The sequence below is a fragment of the Benincasa hispida genome, chromosome 3 (genome assembly GCF_009727055.1).
Source record: "Benincasa hispida cultivar B227 chromosome 3, ASM972705v1, whole genome shotgun sequence".
In the NCBI taxonomy this organism is placed as follows: domain Eukaryota; kingdom Viridiplantae; phylum Streptophyta; class Magnoliopsida; order Cucurbitales; family Cucurbitaceae; genus Benincasa; species Benincasa hispida.
This window is the reverse complement of record NC_052351.1, coordinates 71,189,259-71,206,447: the sequence shown is the minus strand read 5'-3', so window position 1 is coordinate 71,206,447 and position 17,189 is coordinate 71,189,259. Positions and strand designations below refer to the sequence as shown.

At 32.5% G+C, this 17,189-nt stretch overlaps 1 protein-coding gene across 1 annotated transcript; it reads left to right on the top strand.

Moving 5' to 3' along the window:
• Positions 1–12,498: 12,498 nt before the first annotated feature.
• On the top strand, positions 12,499–17,141 carry LOC120073909 (patellin-3-like). The gene is made up of 4 exons (XM_039026823.1): positions 12,499–13,835; positions 13,923–14,047; positions 14,793–14,928; positions 16,715–17,141. Exons 1-4 carry the CDS (start codon positions 12,663–12,665, stop codon positions 16,967–16,969), a joined length of 1,689 nt encoding a protein of 562 aa, XP_038882751.1. The 5' UTR covers positions 12,499–12,662; the 3' UTR covers positions 16,970–17,141.
• The last annotated feature ends 48 nt before the right edge of the window (positions 17,142–17,189 follow it).

Sequence of the window (17,189 nt, the reverse complement as noted above, 5' to 3'; positions counted from 1 at the left end):
TTTTTCACCAATCGTCGAAATCGCACCCATACAGTGCTCAGAGTTTCGTTTTCTGTTTGCTCAAAACTTAACACTTCCCGTCGTCTTCTTGCATTGACAATGGAAGGGAAGAATTTCTTCATGAATCGTTCAACCAACTGATCCCAAGAATTTATCTCATTTGGCTCCAACGAATGAGCCCACCTCTTTGTTTCGTCTCTAAGTGTGTACGAAAAAAGATATAGTCTGATGCTTGAAGTCACGCCAGGAATGGAAAATGTGTTGCACATCTCTACAAAACTGGTCAGATGTGGATGCGGGTCCTCTCCTTGCAAACCTCCAAACTGACCCGCATTCTGAATCATTTGGAGCATGACAGGCTTAATTTTGAATCTGGCGTTTTCCTCTACTGTAGGCCTTGTGATACCCGACGAGAAGTCGTATAAATTAGGCGCCGTAGGAATGTTGTGGTCAGTGGCCAGAAAGACTGGGTCTTATGGCGGCCGATTCATTCCCTTATTCCCCTCGGCCTCTCATTGTTGTTTGCCATATTTCTTCTATGCCTAATACGTTTTTAACGTGCTCTTCTGCGAAAGGTTCTCTCGATCTCTGAGTCGGTGTTGAATTCTGGATCCATTCCAGTACTCATGCACCGTCAACTACCCTTTGCTTAAGCAGACTATACGCCAGAAATCTATCTTGTGCAATATCATAAAAATATTCAGCACTAAAATTGCCAATCCCTGGCAACGGCACCAAAAAACTTGTTGAATTAATTGTCGATTGAATTGCAGCGGACGTAATGCCACACCGCAAAGACCGATGATGTGTATTATTTGCGTTGCCTAATCACGTTTCTCGATAATATATGCGATACTACGCTTTAGAATAATGTATGTGATGCTGCTTAGATGCGCTCGTAGTATGCGTTCATGTAGTATGTGCGTGTCACAAGTTTTCTTGCGTTGGAACCAGGTATAATTCCACCGCAAGTTTCTTAGAGTGATCTGAGGTCGAACACGGGGATTGAAATGCTAGATACGATATTGATGTGATACATGTGACCGAAAACAAAATAACAATATGTTGCGTTTAAAAAGTAAAATGCGGCGACAAACAATTAAATAAACAAATAAATGAATAACTGTGAAGTTGTGCAAGTGTATGAGGGAATGCGATGGCAAGTCTTGTGAAAGATATCAAAAAGAGAACGGGTTGGGGGAAAGGACATCGCAAGTTTGTCAATCCTGTTGAGGACGCAACTAAGGTTCCGCCTTCCCTTGGCTTACACCTCTCAGTGATTGGCCACATTCTCATATCTCTATGGTGAATAGGGATGAACGTTGCGAACGCAAGGTTGTTTCCATCTCTGGAAATACTTCTTGATTTAGTTAACACATTCTATCAACCTTCTTTCGAGAGGTGGATTGACATCTTCACTTTTGCTCTCACAGGTGAAAATGTCGTTGAGCATGCGTTAGCTAAACTTAGCTGACTTTTTCAACATGGATTAACTTACTCGCTTAATCCTTCCCCCTTACCCTAGAGGATTAGTTACACATGGTGAAAGAAATGGAAGATGAATGTATGGTGGTGAACAGAGAGATGAAGATGAATATGATAATGATATTAAAAGATAAGCGTTTGTTACAGATAGATGAATGAAAGATCAGAAATGAATAATAGTTGATGAATAAAAAGTGAGAACAAATGAGGAAAGCATGTCAAGGTCTTGACATGGATCTCGATCGGAGTTGATTTGCTTGCCGGCGTGTAGGAGGAGTGAGGTGGAAAACTTCCTTCTCAGGATAGCTCCCCAAGTAGAAATGACCCTTGCATAGAGCTTTTCTTCGGGATTATGAATGAATTTCTGGCTCCTGAGACTTCCCTTTCGGACTTATCTCGTCTTTCTCTCTGACTCTCTGTGAATGTCTCTTCAGACCAGTCTCCTTTCTTTGGTATTGATGTAGCTATTTATAGACCTTAGCACCTCTTTTGTCAGTGGTCCCGCTCTGAAAAATTACTTTTTCTACCGAGGCTTGGTGGAAATGTCAGCTCTGCTCCACATTCAGAAATCCTCGTGAATGCATCACTCCTTTTATCTACGATCGATCACCGCATGCGGTGCAAATGCGTTGCTCTTTTTGTCCTCAAGCGATCTTCGCATGTGGTGATACCTGTTTCCTGTAAAACAAATACTTGGACATCCCTTTTTGCCATCGCAATGGGGTCAGCGGGTGTGCTTCCGACATTTTACAACTTTTGCGTTTCTAAGTCAATTTCTATATGTTCGACGCAAATTTTTCCTTCTTTTTGTCGCATATTCTAAATAAGATGGTACAAATAACTTATATTTCTACAAGTTATCAGTCGTTATAGTGAGATGTAAGTCTCAATTATCAATGGCGTCTGATCCTGACCATTCATGTAGAGACATGCGAGCGGGCCGTATCCGTAGTTTCACTAGGATAAGGTATCCCTCCTTTATCCTTATACTACAGACCTTTTAGATTATTACTTAAGGCATGATCTACTTGTATATCTCATATACATGCTTAAGTTTACATACAATAACCATGGATCTTTGTTTATTAGATATGAGTAAATACAAATAAAATAACTCTTATTTTATTAATAACAATGTGTTTAAAGTTTACAAACTACGAGACTCCGAGAGAATTAGGAAACTAATCCCGACACTACAGATCATTTAGGTTATCACTTAAGGCATGATCCACTTGTATGTCTTCACATACATGCTTAATTTACAACGAAAACCAAGGATCTTAGTTTATTGGTTTGTGGTAAATGCAAATAAAATATCTTATATTTTATAGACAACAGTGAAGAAAATATCTCATATTATTACATCACAAGCGTTTGTTCATATAGGTGTTTACAAACTACAGGACCTTATGAGATTTTAGGGCATCAACCCCAACATATACGATAGGCTTCCGTTTACTAAACAATCGAATACAACGTCTATGCGATAGATAGTATTCATATCTCCCACTTATTCGATCGTCTACTCGATCGTAGACCTCCTGTCTTCCTCAATCCAAAACCATACAGAGCCTACAACTCTTGGATTCTCACATCAAGAATACCAAGGTAACACTTGTGGTGGTACTCTAACTCAGTTCGTGGATCGAGTTGGACTCGATTGGGTTCGAGGAGCGTTCAGATGATTTTTGTATTTGTGTTGTTGGCTATTCTAGTCATTGCGTTTGAGTGCACTGTTGGACGCATTGGAGACTAATCGAGGGATACTTGAAGAATAGTTCTTCAAAGGTACACATACTCTATCCCTTGTATTTTCATGTAGCATGATGTAATTTATGTTTATGTATAATCTGGTTGTTTCCGGTTAGATTGTGATTTGTTTTGTTCATTCTGAATGGAATTTGGAACGATCCATTTCCGTTGCTCATGGAGATCTCTGTTTATGATTTCCTTCAGGGAGTTACTAGAGACGTATGATGAATCTCACATCGCTCACTTCTCTCTCATTCTTTCTATATTAAAAAAAAAAAAAAAAAAAAAAAAGAGAGAGAGAGAGAGAGATACAGAATGAAGAGCATTTTTTTATCTTTTTTTTATATATAAGAAAAAAGAAATTCTCTACCTAAAATTCTCCCAATTTCTAAAGAGAATCTCACAATTCTTAAATCCTCAATTTTCTTGCAAAAATAGGGAGGACTTTAGGTGATGGTGCTCATTCCCAATTTGTACGGGAGAATTCACATAATTCCCAAAAGGTACAGTTTCTTCTCTGTGTAGGTTTTGTTTCTAGTTGCATGCTTAATCTATTTTGATCTGTAGTTTTTATTCCAAAAAAAATTGTTTTGATTTTAAATGGCATTTTGAAATACGTTTTGGGTTCTGTATGTTATGACTTCCAATGTACCTTAGGGTTTTCATCCCTTCAGTTAGTTTATTGGTTTCTGGGTTAATGCTACTAAATGTCAAATAAAACATCTCATATTTTATTAAATAAATAAAAAGCTTGTACATTACAAATACAAACTACAGGACTCACGAGATTTAAGGCATCGACCCCAACAATTTTTTATTGGAATATTCATTATGTAAAGGTGTGTTTGGTTTTCAAGTGTTTATTTTTTAAAAAGAAAAAGTCATTTTGGAAAAAGTTCAATTGTTTGGCAACCACTCAAAATAAATTTTGAAAAAATGAGTTTATAAAATAAGTTGATTTATGATAAATGCTTGAAATCAAATTTTAGAAAAATGACTTTTAAGTGTGTAATAGTTAATCCCTTCCTAATTTGTTAAAATTACCAAAATGCCCCAAAAGTCACTCTACGTCACTTATACTAGGTTATCGTGGCTACCACCGCCCTTCGCTGACCAACTTCGTCGTCCACCTTGAAGGAACTCTTATTCAAAAGTACCTACGAGCGGAAGCGGATCTTTCCAATTCATTGTGACAGAATTACTGCATATACATTCAAAACATATTAATATGCATTCATCATGCTAAAGAGATCAAGAAATCATGCCAGATGAGGATTTCTCCTTCACAGCAAGTCTAAAATCCAATTGTCTACCTTGAACAATCACCACTCGGACAGAAGGAAACGGAGAAGACGACACCACTCAGAGCCCTCAGTATTCTTGGTGTGAGAATCCAAAGTGTTGGCTTTGTTCGGATTTGGTAGAGGGAAGGACGAAGAGGTACTGTACACAACAATTAAGCAAGTGGGAGAAGATGTCATCTATCATATAGACAAGATGCTTGATCGTTTAGGTGAAGTATACAATCGTGTAGGAAAAGTAAGCGATCATCTAAACGATCATGTAAGGAAAGGTCAACGATCGTATAAACGATCATGTAGGAAAAGGGTGAGCGATCGTGTAGGAAAAACTAAGCGATCGTCTATACGATCGTTTAGTAAATAGCGGGAGTTAAACGATCGCTTAGGAAAAAGGTAAATGATCGTTTAGATAATAGCGTGCGACAGTGTAATCGGGGTGCGATCGCTTAGTAATATCGTATATGTAAGCGATCGTGCAGTCACTATCGTATAGGAATTGATTTTCTAAACGATGAAACTATCTTTTCACAATGTCTGGGCCTGTCTCTTATACACATCTAGATGTGTATAAGAGACAGGCCCTTAAGAGAGCAATCTATCTATTTACCCCTATTTTGGGGAAGGAGTGAACTCCATCTTGTGAAGCTGAGTTCCCAGCTCTTAAATCAGACGAATCCCCAAAATGGTAGGTTTGAGTCGGCGTTCTAGCCACTCACACCCATGCAAATCAAAGGACCGCCCTCAATAGCAGGAGTTCCCAACTCACTCAGGATTGAGGTCATGTTACCTATGGTCTGTCTCTTATACACATCTAGATGTGTATAAGAGACAGCTTAAGACATGATCAACTTGTATGTCACCACATACATGCTTGAGTCACATACAGATAACCAGAGATTTTATGTTTATTGGTTTGTAGTAAAATATAAATGTGCAAAGTCAAGTAGTGAAGTAAATATCATTTATATTATACATCACAAGTGTTCGTACAAAGTTGTTTACAAACTACTGGACACGAGACTTTAGGGCACAAACCTCAACACACCTTTGCTCGTTGCCACTAGCCACCTTTAGTGATCGCTCACTGCCCCCACCCACTGGCTAACTAGTGGCCACCATCGCCATCGGCGTATAACTCTAGCGACCACCTTCACCAACTCCGGCAATGACCAATTCTAGTTACAATTATTTCAAACTATTAGTTCATAGTATTTTATTGTCATCCTTTATATTATTTTGACCTTAATAAAAAAAACACTTTTGGTATATAACAAACTTATAGTAAGAAATACTTCTGAGAAAGAGTTTCCAAACATTAGAGTGTTTATTTTAAACATCTTTTCATCAAAAGTGTTTAAGTGAAAATGATTTTTTGAAAAATATTTCTTTTTCAAGTTAATCCAAACATGCCATAAATATGTAATAATTGCTAGTGATGCTATTAAATTTGTTCATCTTTCACTTAATGTAATTTGGCAATTACAACTTAGGTTGATATAACTTTAAATGCGTGAACAGGATGATATTTTTCTGAGGTTGTATCTTCACTTTTATTTTTCGTTTAAATGTAAAAAGCTTTGGTATATATTTGTTGTTACAACGTAAAATGAAAAATGTATCTTCACTTTTGTTTAAAGGCTTAAAATATGCAAATATTTGCAAGGTTGTATTATTCAAAAGATTATTATATTCTAAATTTTATAAGTTTAAATATCAAATTTGACGTTATTTTTTAATTAATAAATATCTTTCACCGAAAAACATTAATAAATTGTAGATTATAATTTAAGAAAATAAGTAATTTGAATAGTAGCACAAAATATAAATTTTCCCGACACTTATTCTTGTTGTAAAAGACGCGTGCAATAGTTGATATTGTACATTGCTAAAAGTATACTTGGAACAACACGTGAGTGTCAGTGAAACTTATGTTTTAGTGGCGCATGAAAAATTCACCACTAAAAGTTTTTACTATACAGCTCTGCGGTGACATGTCTTTCCACATTGCTAATAGCTTTAGTGTTGTTTGCTTGCATTGCTAATAGCTTTAGCGGTGTTTGCTTGCTTTTAACAACACCTTTTATTTGTTACTAATAGCGGGGGATTTTTTTTTTTTTTTTTTTTGTAGTGGGGCAATACGTTTTGGACACACATAACCATGATATTATACATGCAAGTTGCTCAACCTAAGAGAACAATATACACACGAGTCAATTTAGTTCTCCATTCCATCAAAAATCTAATTAAGTTCACTGAAACCTTTCAATACATGTGGCTATCTCGTATAATGCAATCCATAGTTCACAATGTACTTCAAGTACCTTAGAATTCCGATTAAAGCATTTCAATGATCATATCTAGGATTGTTGGTATATTAGATCTTGTTCCGTTCATTACATATATGTTTGAAATGAACTATAAAAAATAGAATTTGAATTCTAAAATTATTTGAAATTTTATTTTTAAAAAAAATTGCACTCGAAAGAGGCTGAAGACCGGATTTCAAATAAACACAGGACTAATTCCAACTTTACCCTTGTTGAATGGATAACGAAAATTGATCCAAACGTGCTTTGGGGGCAAGCAGATAATAAGGATAAAATAGTAAAATCCTTTTTTTAAAAGAAATAAAGAAAATAAACCATACATTTTTTGTCCCTAAGTTTTATCTCTAGTTTCTATTTGGTTTTAGGTTTTACAATACATTAATTCTTAAGTTTTAATTCTTGTTTCAATTTAGACCTTAAGTTTCAAAATATTACAATTTTATCATTTATATTTGAATTTTATTTTAATTTAGTCCCTGTGTTTCAAGATTTTATATTTTTTACCTCAATTTTTTTAATTAAATACTCACTTTCATTCATTGACGTCAACTTCTATTAATTAATTAAAAATAATTATGAAGTAAAATTTTAAATTTAATTTGAAGGTAATAAAAATAATGAAACTTAATTAATTATAAATTTTTTTATCAATTTTTAATTTATTAATATAAATTAACTCTAAAGATGGAAATTTAGTATTTAGGCCACGTTTACTAATCTGAAAATTGATGTAAATGTAATGAAATCATATTTAAAAAATCATTGTTAAAAGTGTAAATCTTGAAACACAGGGATTGAGAGACTAAATTGAAACTAAATGTGTAACATTTTGAAACTATGAACTAAATAGAAACTAAACCTAAAGCTTCAAATGTAAAGAGTAAAATTGTAGTAATTTTAAACCTAGAGATCAAATTGAAACTAAATATCTAACAGTTTGAAACTATGAACTAAGTAGAAACTAAATCTAAAATTTATGGATGAAAAAGATATTTTTCTGAAAAGAAAATAATAGATGGTTTGATTTTTTTTATATATAAAATGATAAAATTGTTTGATTAATGAGGGAATGTTGGGTCCATGTCCAGATAGATAAGAAAAGCAACGGCAAAATAAAGAAAGAAAAGAAAGGAAAAAAGGAAAAGAAAAGAAAAGAAAAAAAAAGAAGAGAGATGGAAAAAGGAGAATGGTTTTGTAGAGAGGGAATGCCGTGCCGGCAGATTCGGCGAAGATTTCTGTAAAACGGCACCGCACAATTATGATTTTTGCCTAAACATTGTGGACTGGACACCCTACGAAATTTAAAATAAACCTCTTCTTCTTTTCTTATTAAAAAATAAATTTTTTTAAAAAAAATCCTCATTTTCTGGGCCCCACACCTAATATCCACTCAATTATCCAACTAATCCCCCACCTTTCTATCTCTCTTTCTATATATACAACGTTTCCCGGTTGTTTGGGCCCGATTTCAAGTGTTGGCCCTACATTTTAATTATAATATTCTTGTTTCTCACTATTATAATTGTATTAACTATTTCTTTTTTTTTTTTTTTTTGGTTAGTTTGTAACTCAAATATATACTATTATAAGAGGAATTTGTACGGTAGGACCAACTTGAAATTTGACATTCTGCCGATGTATCTACATGTAAAAGTACCCATTTGACCTCAAAATGCCCGTGATGGCCTATTTCTAACTTCTTACTCTTGCTCCCACTCCTTTGTCTTGATCCTCATAAGATACAATCTTCAATTTTTCTTTTCATTTGGTCAGATATTTCTCTCGTTTTCTCGCCTATTCTCGCTCCTCTCTCCTTCGTCTTGTTCTTCATTAGACATGCCTGTAAATTTTTTCTCCGAGAAAAAAGAAAAAAAAAATGGTGCCATAAACCGAAATCGCCAAAGAAGAAAAAGGGAAATTGCCCAAATAATAGTGTAAATGAAAGAATTCGTCGGAACAAAAAGAAAATAAGAAGAAGAAAAGCAAGAAAAGGGAAAAAGAAGAAAATTGCCTCAAAAGAGTTGAGGAAGGAGGAAGAAGAAAGAAGGGCTAAAGTGGTTAATTCACAACGTTATGACATCAATAAAAGGCCAAACTATATTTGTTTGTAAAAGTGAGACCAAATTTCGAGCTGATCTCTAAATAGGGGCCATCCGTACAAATTCCCCTCTATTATAACCCAAAAATTATAATAATCAATTCACCTTTTATTTTTGGTGTAATAGCATGCAAGGAGATTCAAATACAAACCTCTTAGTCGTTAACATATTTTTATATGAGTTATGCCATACTTGTTTTGCTATATATATATATATGCAAATTGCAAAAATTACTCTTGAAATATGATGATAGTTATAATTATACCATTAAACTTTAAATTTTAAAAGATGAACTATCAAAATTATATAAATGTTAAAACTGGGTCAGATTGGACCTTCAAACTTATATAATTGTAAGGTTCAATTTTTATCATTTGTGGGTCCAATTTCTACGATTATCGTAAGTTTGAGGATCCAAATTTAACACTTGTAGAAGTTTAGAAGACTAATTTTTATAATTGAAAAGTTTGAGGGTGTAATTGTTACTACCACCATACTTTCAGGGATAATTTTTGTAATTTATCCTATATTTAAAACAGAACATAACTTAATTGATATATGAATAAATTAGAAATTATAAATGTACTTTAAAAGAACCCAAAACCTTAATATATATTCATAAATTTTAAAACTCCTATCAATTAAAATTTCGACAAACTTTATGATAATACTTCCTTGGTGATTATGGTAGGAATAGTTTTGCTATCTACCGCCAAATTTTTGTACTGAATTGTTGTACCTCTAAAAATGTCGTATGGTTTAAAAAATTAGATGTAACAGAAAAATAATAGTGATTTTTTTTCTTTTTCTAAGATGAATAATAGAGTGAATTGAACATTGAAATTGACAAGCTAACGTTAATCACACTTTAAAAATAATGATTTTGCTTAGATCAAAGATGTTAAAAAAAATATATTTTTGATCATATATAAAATGAATTTTAACTTGCGAAAATGAGCATAATTCAACTACTAAAATACAAGTTTTGCATTATAAACATCAATGTTTGATTTCCAAATCTATGTATTATAAAAAAAGGAAAATAAATTCCAAATTTAAGATAAGAGATTTGATTTCCTCAAATATTGGCATAATAATAATAATAATAATAAAATAGCAACAATATGAGAGATTTATTTTTTTATTAAAAAAAAGTTTAATTATTATTTTGGTTCTTATACTTTAGAATTTGTTCGATTTTAGACCATACACTTCAAATTGTTTAATGTTAGTCATTATATTTTCAATAAATCTTAAATTTAATACATAGTGCTAGTTTATTGTTGTTTAATGTTAGTTATTTTATTTTCAATAAATCTAAAGTCTTGTTTTGCAAATTTTTTGTTTTTGTTTTTGAAATTAAGCCTTAGACATTATTTTACCTTTAAATTTCTTCATTTGCTATCTACATTTTATGGATGGTTGAAAAAATCAAGTCAAAATTTAAAAATATTGTTTTTGTTTTTGAAATTAGGCTAAGAATTCAACAATTATATTTAAGAAATATGCAAATCATTATAAATAATGTAAAGGAAACATACTTAATTTTAAAAAACTAAAACAATAAAACGAAATGGTTACTAAATGAAACTTAAGTGAATTTTTAAATTTTAAAACTAGATGACATCAATCGTAACTCAATTTTAACTACATACAAGATTAAGGCTTAAATTGTTGTACCACTTACTACAAGAAAAATTACCACGTGTCAAACTAATATTAATTGTTTAATCATATTATTAGATACAATTTTAAGGATGAAACTTTCAAAATTTAAGAGTTAAATTTGACACAACTAAAATACAAGGTAACTAATACAAGTGTGACTCGATATTACTAATTGACGTGTACTAATTGTATTAAGATTAGAGATTCAAATATAATACTCCTTATTTAGAAATAATTTAAAGTTAAAACTTTTTTTTTTCCAATAACAATTATGATGATAAGAGATTGAACCTCCAACCTCAAAAGCAAGATTGCACTAAGCTAAGCTTATGCCGATAAAGTTAAAACATAGTTCCCGTACTTTCAATAAATCTTATAATTAGTCCCCACTACTAGAATATTATTGATTTTTTTTTCAATTGTTACCCACTATCATTTTTACAATAAAATTTGAAAACATATTTACATTTTGTATTTATAAAATTATTATTATCATTTAACCAATTTCGGTGAAAATTAAATTTGAGGAACTTAATTTATGATTTATTAAAACTACAATGACTAAAATTGGACAATTGAAAGGTAGATTACAAAACAAATTTAGTCTCTGAACTTTCATGAAAGAAATAATTTAGTACCTCAACCTTAATTGATAATGGTTTAATCTCTATACTTTCAAATTTGTAACAATTTAGTCTTTTAGCATAAAAAATTTCATCAAAACGAAGACTCACTGTTTATCATATAACGCCTTAGTATTTATAGTTTGTAAATAAATTTGATTATCCATTGGTTCATCAATTTACAAATTAAAGAAATTTCATTAAATCATTACGTCGTTTAAAGTGTAGGGACTGAATCATTACTTATTATAATTTAAAGCCTAAGGTCTCGCGTGACAACAATTTGGTTTTGGTTTTTTATTATTAAAATTAAGTATATAAACACTACTTCTATTTCCAAAATTCGTTTTTTGTTATCTACTTTTTACCAATTATTTAAAAAATCAAGCAATTTTTTTAAAAGCTTTTCATTTTTTTTTTTTGGAATTTGACTAAGAATTCAACCATTTTAATTAATAAATGTACAAATCCTTATAAGAAATTGGGAGGAAATATGCTTGATTTTAAAAAACAAAAAACAAAAAACAAAAAACAAAAAACAAAAAACAAAAAAACAAAATGATTATCAGAGGAGGCTTACATTATTACAAATTTGAAAATGTAAAGTCTAAATCATTACTATTGAAAATTTAGGACTAAATTGTTATTTTCACAAAGTTTATAAACCAGACGGATTTTTGAATTCTAAAAATATAATGATTAAAATCGAATAAATTTTAAAGTATTGAGACCAAAATGATATTTTAATGGTTTGACTTTTATTTTGGTCCTTGAACTTTGAATAGTGTTATTTTGGTCCATAATTTTGATATGTTGGTTGTTGACATTTTATTTTACTATCACTTTGTTCAATATGTCTAAACTTAGTCATCCAAAAATAGAAACTCCTTTCACATTTCTGTTGAATAATAAATATAATTTTAATAATAGAGACTAAAATAAATATTTTTTTAAAAGTTTAGAAATTAAAAAGAACGTTATGAAAAGTTGAAGGACCAAAATCGAACGAGATTCAAAGTTTAGAAAATAGGATTTAAACCTATTTTATTCTTAATATATATAGATATATTTTTGTAGAATTATGAATCATATGGATAGAGCCGTTTAAATAATTTGTATCTCTACTTTTCCATGAACCCCACAAAAGACTTTTGGTCACGCCCCCACGACCCACACGCCTTTTCTTTTTTTCTTTTTTTCTTTTTTAATTTCAATGATGAATATTACATATCATTACAATACCACCAAACGGTTCAAACCCACTCTTTAAAATGGCGTCTCTCAATCTCACCATCTCCGCCATTACCACCGCCATTTCCATTTCTTCCTTTTCTTCACTCCCTCTCTCTCCTCTCTAACACTCTTATTTATCTCTCTATTTCTCCATTTCCGCCCCCCACGACGGCCATGACTGACCAAGAAGTTGTTATCACCGATGTTCCCCTCCCCGAGAAGCCCAACAAGGACCTTCCGCCTCTGCCGGACTCTGCCGTGAAGGCGGAACCACAGGTTACTGATGCGGCGGAGACTGAAGTTTTGAAACCTGCCGGTGATGACAAAGTACCGGCGGATGGTGATTCGTTCAAGGAGGAGAGCACTAAACTTGCTGATCTTTCTGATTCCGAGAAGAAAGCTTTGGAGGAGTTTAAGCAGCTTGTTCAGGAAGCGCTTAACAAGCACGAATTCACTGCTCCGCCTCCTCCTCCCTCGACATTGCCGGCTAAAGTTGATGAAGCGCCGGCGGAGGAGGTCGTTGTGGAGAAGACAGATGAAGTGATCGATGATGTGGAGAAGCGCTCCGATGAAAAAGAAGAGCCGACGAAATCCGAGGATAAAATCGCCGGAACAAATGAAGAAGAAGGAGTAAAGGCAGAGAAATCAAACGAAACGACGCCTCCTGCAGAGGAGAAAGAGGTGGTCGCAGTGAAAACCGAATCGGCCGTGGACGACGACGGAGCGAAAACAGTCGAAGCAATCGAAGAGACTATCGTCGCTGTTGCTGTCTCTGCCGCAGCACCATCAGAGGAAGCTGTAGAAACAGCGGCCAACCCTCCGCCGACTGCGGTGGAGCCAGAGGAGGTTTCAATTTGGGGAATACCACTACTAGCGGACGAGAGAACCGACGTGGTACTGCTGAAATTCCTTCGAGCAAGGGATTTCAAAGTGAAAGAGTCATTGGCGATGCTGAAGAACACGATCCAATGGAGACAGGATTTCAAAATCGACGAACTCTTGGAGGAAGATTTAGGAAGCGATTTGGAGAAAGTAGCGTTTATGCACGGATCAGACAAAGAAGGGCATCCAGTTTGTTACAATGTGTACGGAGAATTTCAGAACAGAGAGCTTTACCAGAAAACATTTTCCGACGAGGAGAAACGGGAGAAATTTCTCCGGTGGAGGATTCAGTTTCTGGAGAAAAGCATCAGGAAATTGGATTTCAATCCTGGTGGAATCTGCACCATTGTTCACGTGAACGATCTCAAGAACTCTCCAGGGCTGGGAAAATGGGAACTCAGACAAGCAACCAAACATGCTCTTCAGATCTTCCAAGATAATTACCCTGAATTTGTTGCGAAACAGGTCTTTAATCCAACCTTAATCCTTGTTTTTATGATTATATTATCATGATTCATGTGATTAGTGAATGATTTTTTTGAATTTGTTTAGGTGTTTATCAATGTTCCTTGGTGGTATTTGGCTGTGAATAGAATGATTAGTCCGTTTTTGACTCATAGAACTAAGAGCAAGTTTGTGTTTGCTGGACCTTCTAAATCTGCAGATACCCTTCTGAGGTATGTTCTTATTTGGATTACTTCTTTACTTTGGGTAAATGTTAAAACCACTCCATAGCTGACCTTTAAGTTATAGATATTGTTTTAAAATTCTGTCATTTCATATATGGTAATTAATCTTAAATTCTGTTGTGCAATTTGGGATGATAAGAGATTTGTGGGTGATTTGAAACCTTTTGTTTGAACCTTGACCCATGTTTTTCTAGGGATTCTTTAGCAAAATTGAAATAATACAAACCTAACCTTTAAGGGAAAATTGTGATAGATAAAAACTCTATCAGTAGGAGACTTTTACTGACAACATCGGACTCTAATGCAGATAGACTCCTACTAATTAACTATTTAGTGATGGACTTTGAAAATTGAATTTAAATTATTCTATATCTACAAATTCTTTCTATTACTTTGAGTTTGATTGCTATTTTTGTAACTAACACCTAAATATATATTAAATCAAATCTCTTTAAAATTGATGAAGATTTCAAGGGATGTGATTATTTTAGTTCTACCAACATAAATATTATTTTAATGCTGATGAAAGTAATGAAATATATACAATATAGAGTATATGTATAGCTATTGGGGGTAGATTTGGAATTTTAAAATTTAAATTAATACATGAAAGAAAAGAGAGTTTTTTAATATATAATATACTTAAACTAGAATAGATTTAAATGAGTAAATTAGAAGTATATTATTGTATAAGAAAGATGGAAGTTGATTTGAAATGTGAATACATTGTCAGGTACATAACAGCGCAAGAGCTGCCAGTGAAGTATGGAGGAATGAGCAAAGATGGAGAATTTGAGACATGCGATAGAGTCACTGAAATTACAGTAAAACCCTCAGCCAAACACACAGTCGAATATCCTGTCACTCAGGTTCCCATCCTCTCTCTCTCTCTATCTTTGGTTAATTTTGAAATTATATATCAATTGATAATCTTTTAGAGAAAAAGAAGATTAGGGCTAATTTTTTTTTTTTTTTTTTGAAATTTATGAATTTTAGAAATTTATTCAAATAGTACAAATATATTATCAGTTGAAGGATGTTTATTTTGAAAATTAATTTGTGTATTGATATTTTTTTTTTTTTGTAAAACTTTATTTTCTTGAAACAGTAAAGTTATTTTGTTTGTTTTTGTTTTGTTTTCAAGAAAGAAAAAAACCCCAAAGAAGTGATGGTGTTTTTGAAAATGTTTGGTTAGTGTCGAAAGATGTGCATTTTCATTGGATTCTCTGGAACATGACAGACCAAAATGACCCATGATATCTGTCTCTCTGTCTTCTGTCTGTTTCTTTATTTTAAAGGAACTTTGAAATTCTCTGTTCCTCTTCTCTTCTGTTTTTGACTCTGTCTCTTTCATGTTTCTTGTAATTACAAATAAACTAAATAAACCAAAGTTGGAATATAGAGTATATGGGCCTTCTCTTTGTTTCTATCGTATTCCACTTTGGATCCTTCAATTTTACTCTTTTTTTTTTTCCACTTTTTAACTTTCAATTTCTTTGGACTGTTTCCTTGATTTAGGTTTCTTAGTCAAATCCCATTACAAAACAAGTTTTTAAAATCCCCTTTCAATTTCCTTAGAAGATAGATAATAAAATAAAAGAAAAACAAACCCATACAAGTGAGAATAGTGTTTTGAAGTCCATAAAAAAAATAATTAAATGATTATCGAACAGAGAACTTTAATTTCTTTACTTTGTGTCGTGTGGCTTGAAATATCTATCTTGTATACACACAGAAGTTTCATGGTTAGGAAATGTATACTTATGCTTGTTGTTTATTAAAGCCCCATTTATTTTTTAAAAAATTAAGGCTCGTTTGATAATCATTATATTTTTTGTTTTTAGTTTTTGAAAATTAGGTATATTTTCTCCCTCAATTCTTACATCAATCAGTATTTTTCTTAAATACACTGGTTAAATTTTTAGCTAAATTTAAAAAAAATTCTTAAAAGCTAATTTTTTTTAATCTTCAAAATTAAGTAGATGATAGAGGAAGAAATTTGGAGGTGGAAATAGTGTCTACAGACTTAATTTTTTTAAAAAAAAAACCCAAAAACAAGTGATTACTAAACGGGCCTTAAGCTTGTAAACGTTATTTTCATCTCTAAATGTTTGGCAGTAAACAAGCATAACTGTAGAAAACATAAAAAAATAAAGTAAAGACTTTGTTAACTATTCGGTTTTTTATTTTTAATTTTTAGAAATCAAACCTATAAAAATTCTTTTCACCTCTAAATTTATTGCTTTGTTATTTTCTTTTTTACTAAACATGGATTTGTTCTATAGGTTGTACAACTATGTCCTTGAGTTTTAAAAAATTGATTTGTTAAAAAAATAAGGAAAATTTTGAAAATTAAAATAAAATAACTATTAAAACGTGTTTTTTCAACTCTTGTATTTACGGAAGTTGTAAAACATTGTAAGAAATTGAAAGGAAATAAGCTTAAGAAGTCATAAAAACGAAACTTAACTAATTTAACATCATGTGGTGTACATTTAAGTATTTAATACTTTCAAGGATATATGCTTTACTACGAGTCAAAGAACACATGCATTGAATCGAAATTCGAAGATTGGTTAGATACATTTCAAAGTTTAGGGACTTAAATAAAATCTTTACGGGTGGAGGTTGGTGACGTGGATATGGATTGTGTAGGCATGCGCCGTGACATGGGAGGTTCGGGTGGTAGGATGGGATGTGAGCTACGGTGCGGAGTTCGTGCCGAGCGGAGAAGGAAGCTACACAGTCATAATTGACAAGGCTAGAAAAATTGTCTCCTCTTCTCAAGACCATCCTGTTCTTTCAAACACCTTCAAAATCTCTGAGCCTGGTAAGGTGGTCCTGTCCGTAGACAATCCTACCTCTAAGAAGAAGAAACTCCTCTATCGCTTCAAGACCAAATCTCTATGAAAATTTACATTCTCAACCCTTTGTTATATATTTCTTCCTCCCCCCAAAAAAATTATAATTTTGAAGTTCCTTCTTTTTTCCTCCTATATTTCTTGTTGTGAGATGTCCTTTTTAATATTCCTTTTTCAAGCTCTTGGGTGTAATGTAATCTAATTATGGTTCATGTTTTTTTTTTTTTTTTGGGGTTTTTTTTTTTTTTTTTTTTTTTTTTTTTTTTTTT

What these genes read in the sequence shown, in the direction of transcription:
- LOC120073909 (XM_039026823.1), top strand. Translation starts at nt 12,663, where the DNA reads ATGACTGACCAAGAAGTTGTTATCACCGATGTTCCCCTCCCCGAGAAG. An exon ending in CTGAATTTGTTGCGAAACAG is followed by an intron (nt 13,836 to 13,922) that starts GTCTTTAATCCA and finishes GAATTTGTTTAG; the next exon opens with GTGTTTATCAATGTTCCTTG. An exon ending in TCGAATATCCTGTCACTCAG is followed by an intron (nt 14,929 to 16,714) that starts GTTCCCATCCTC and finishes TGGATTGTGTAG; the next exon opens with GCATGCGCCGTGACATGGGA.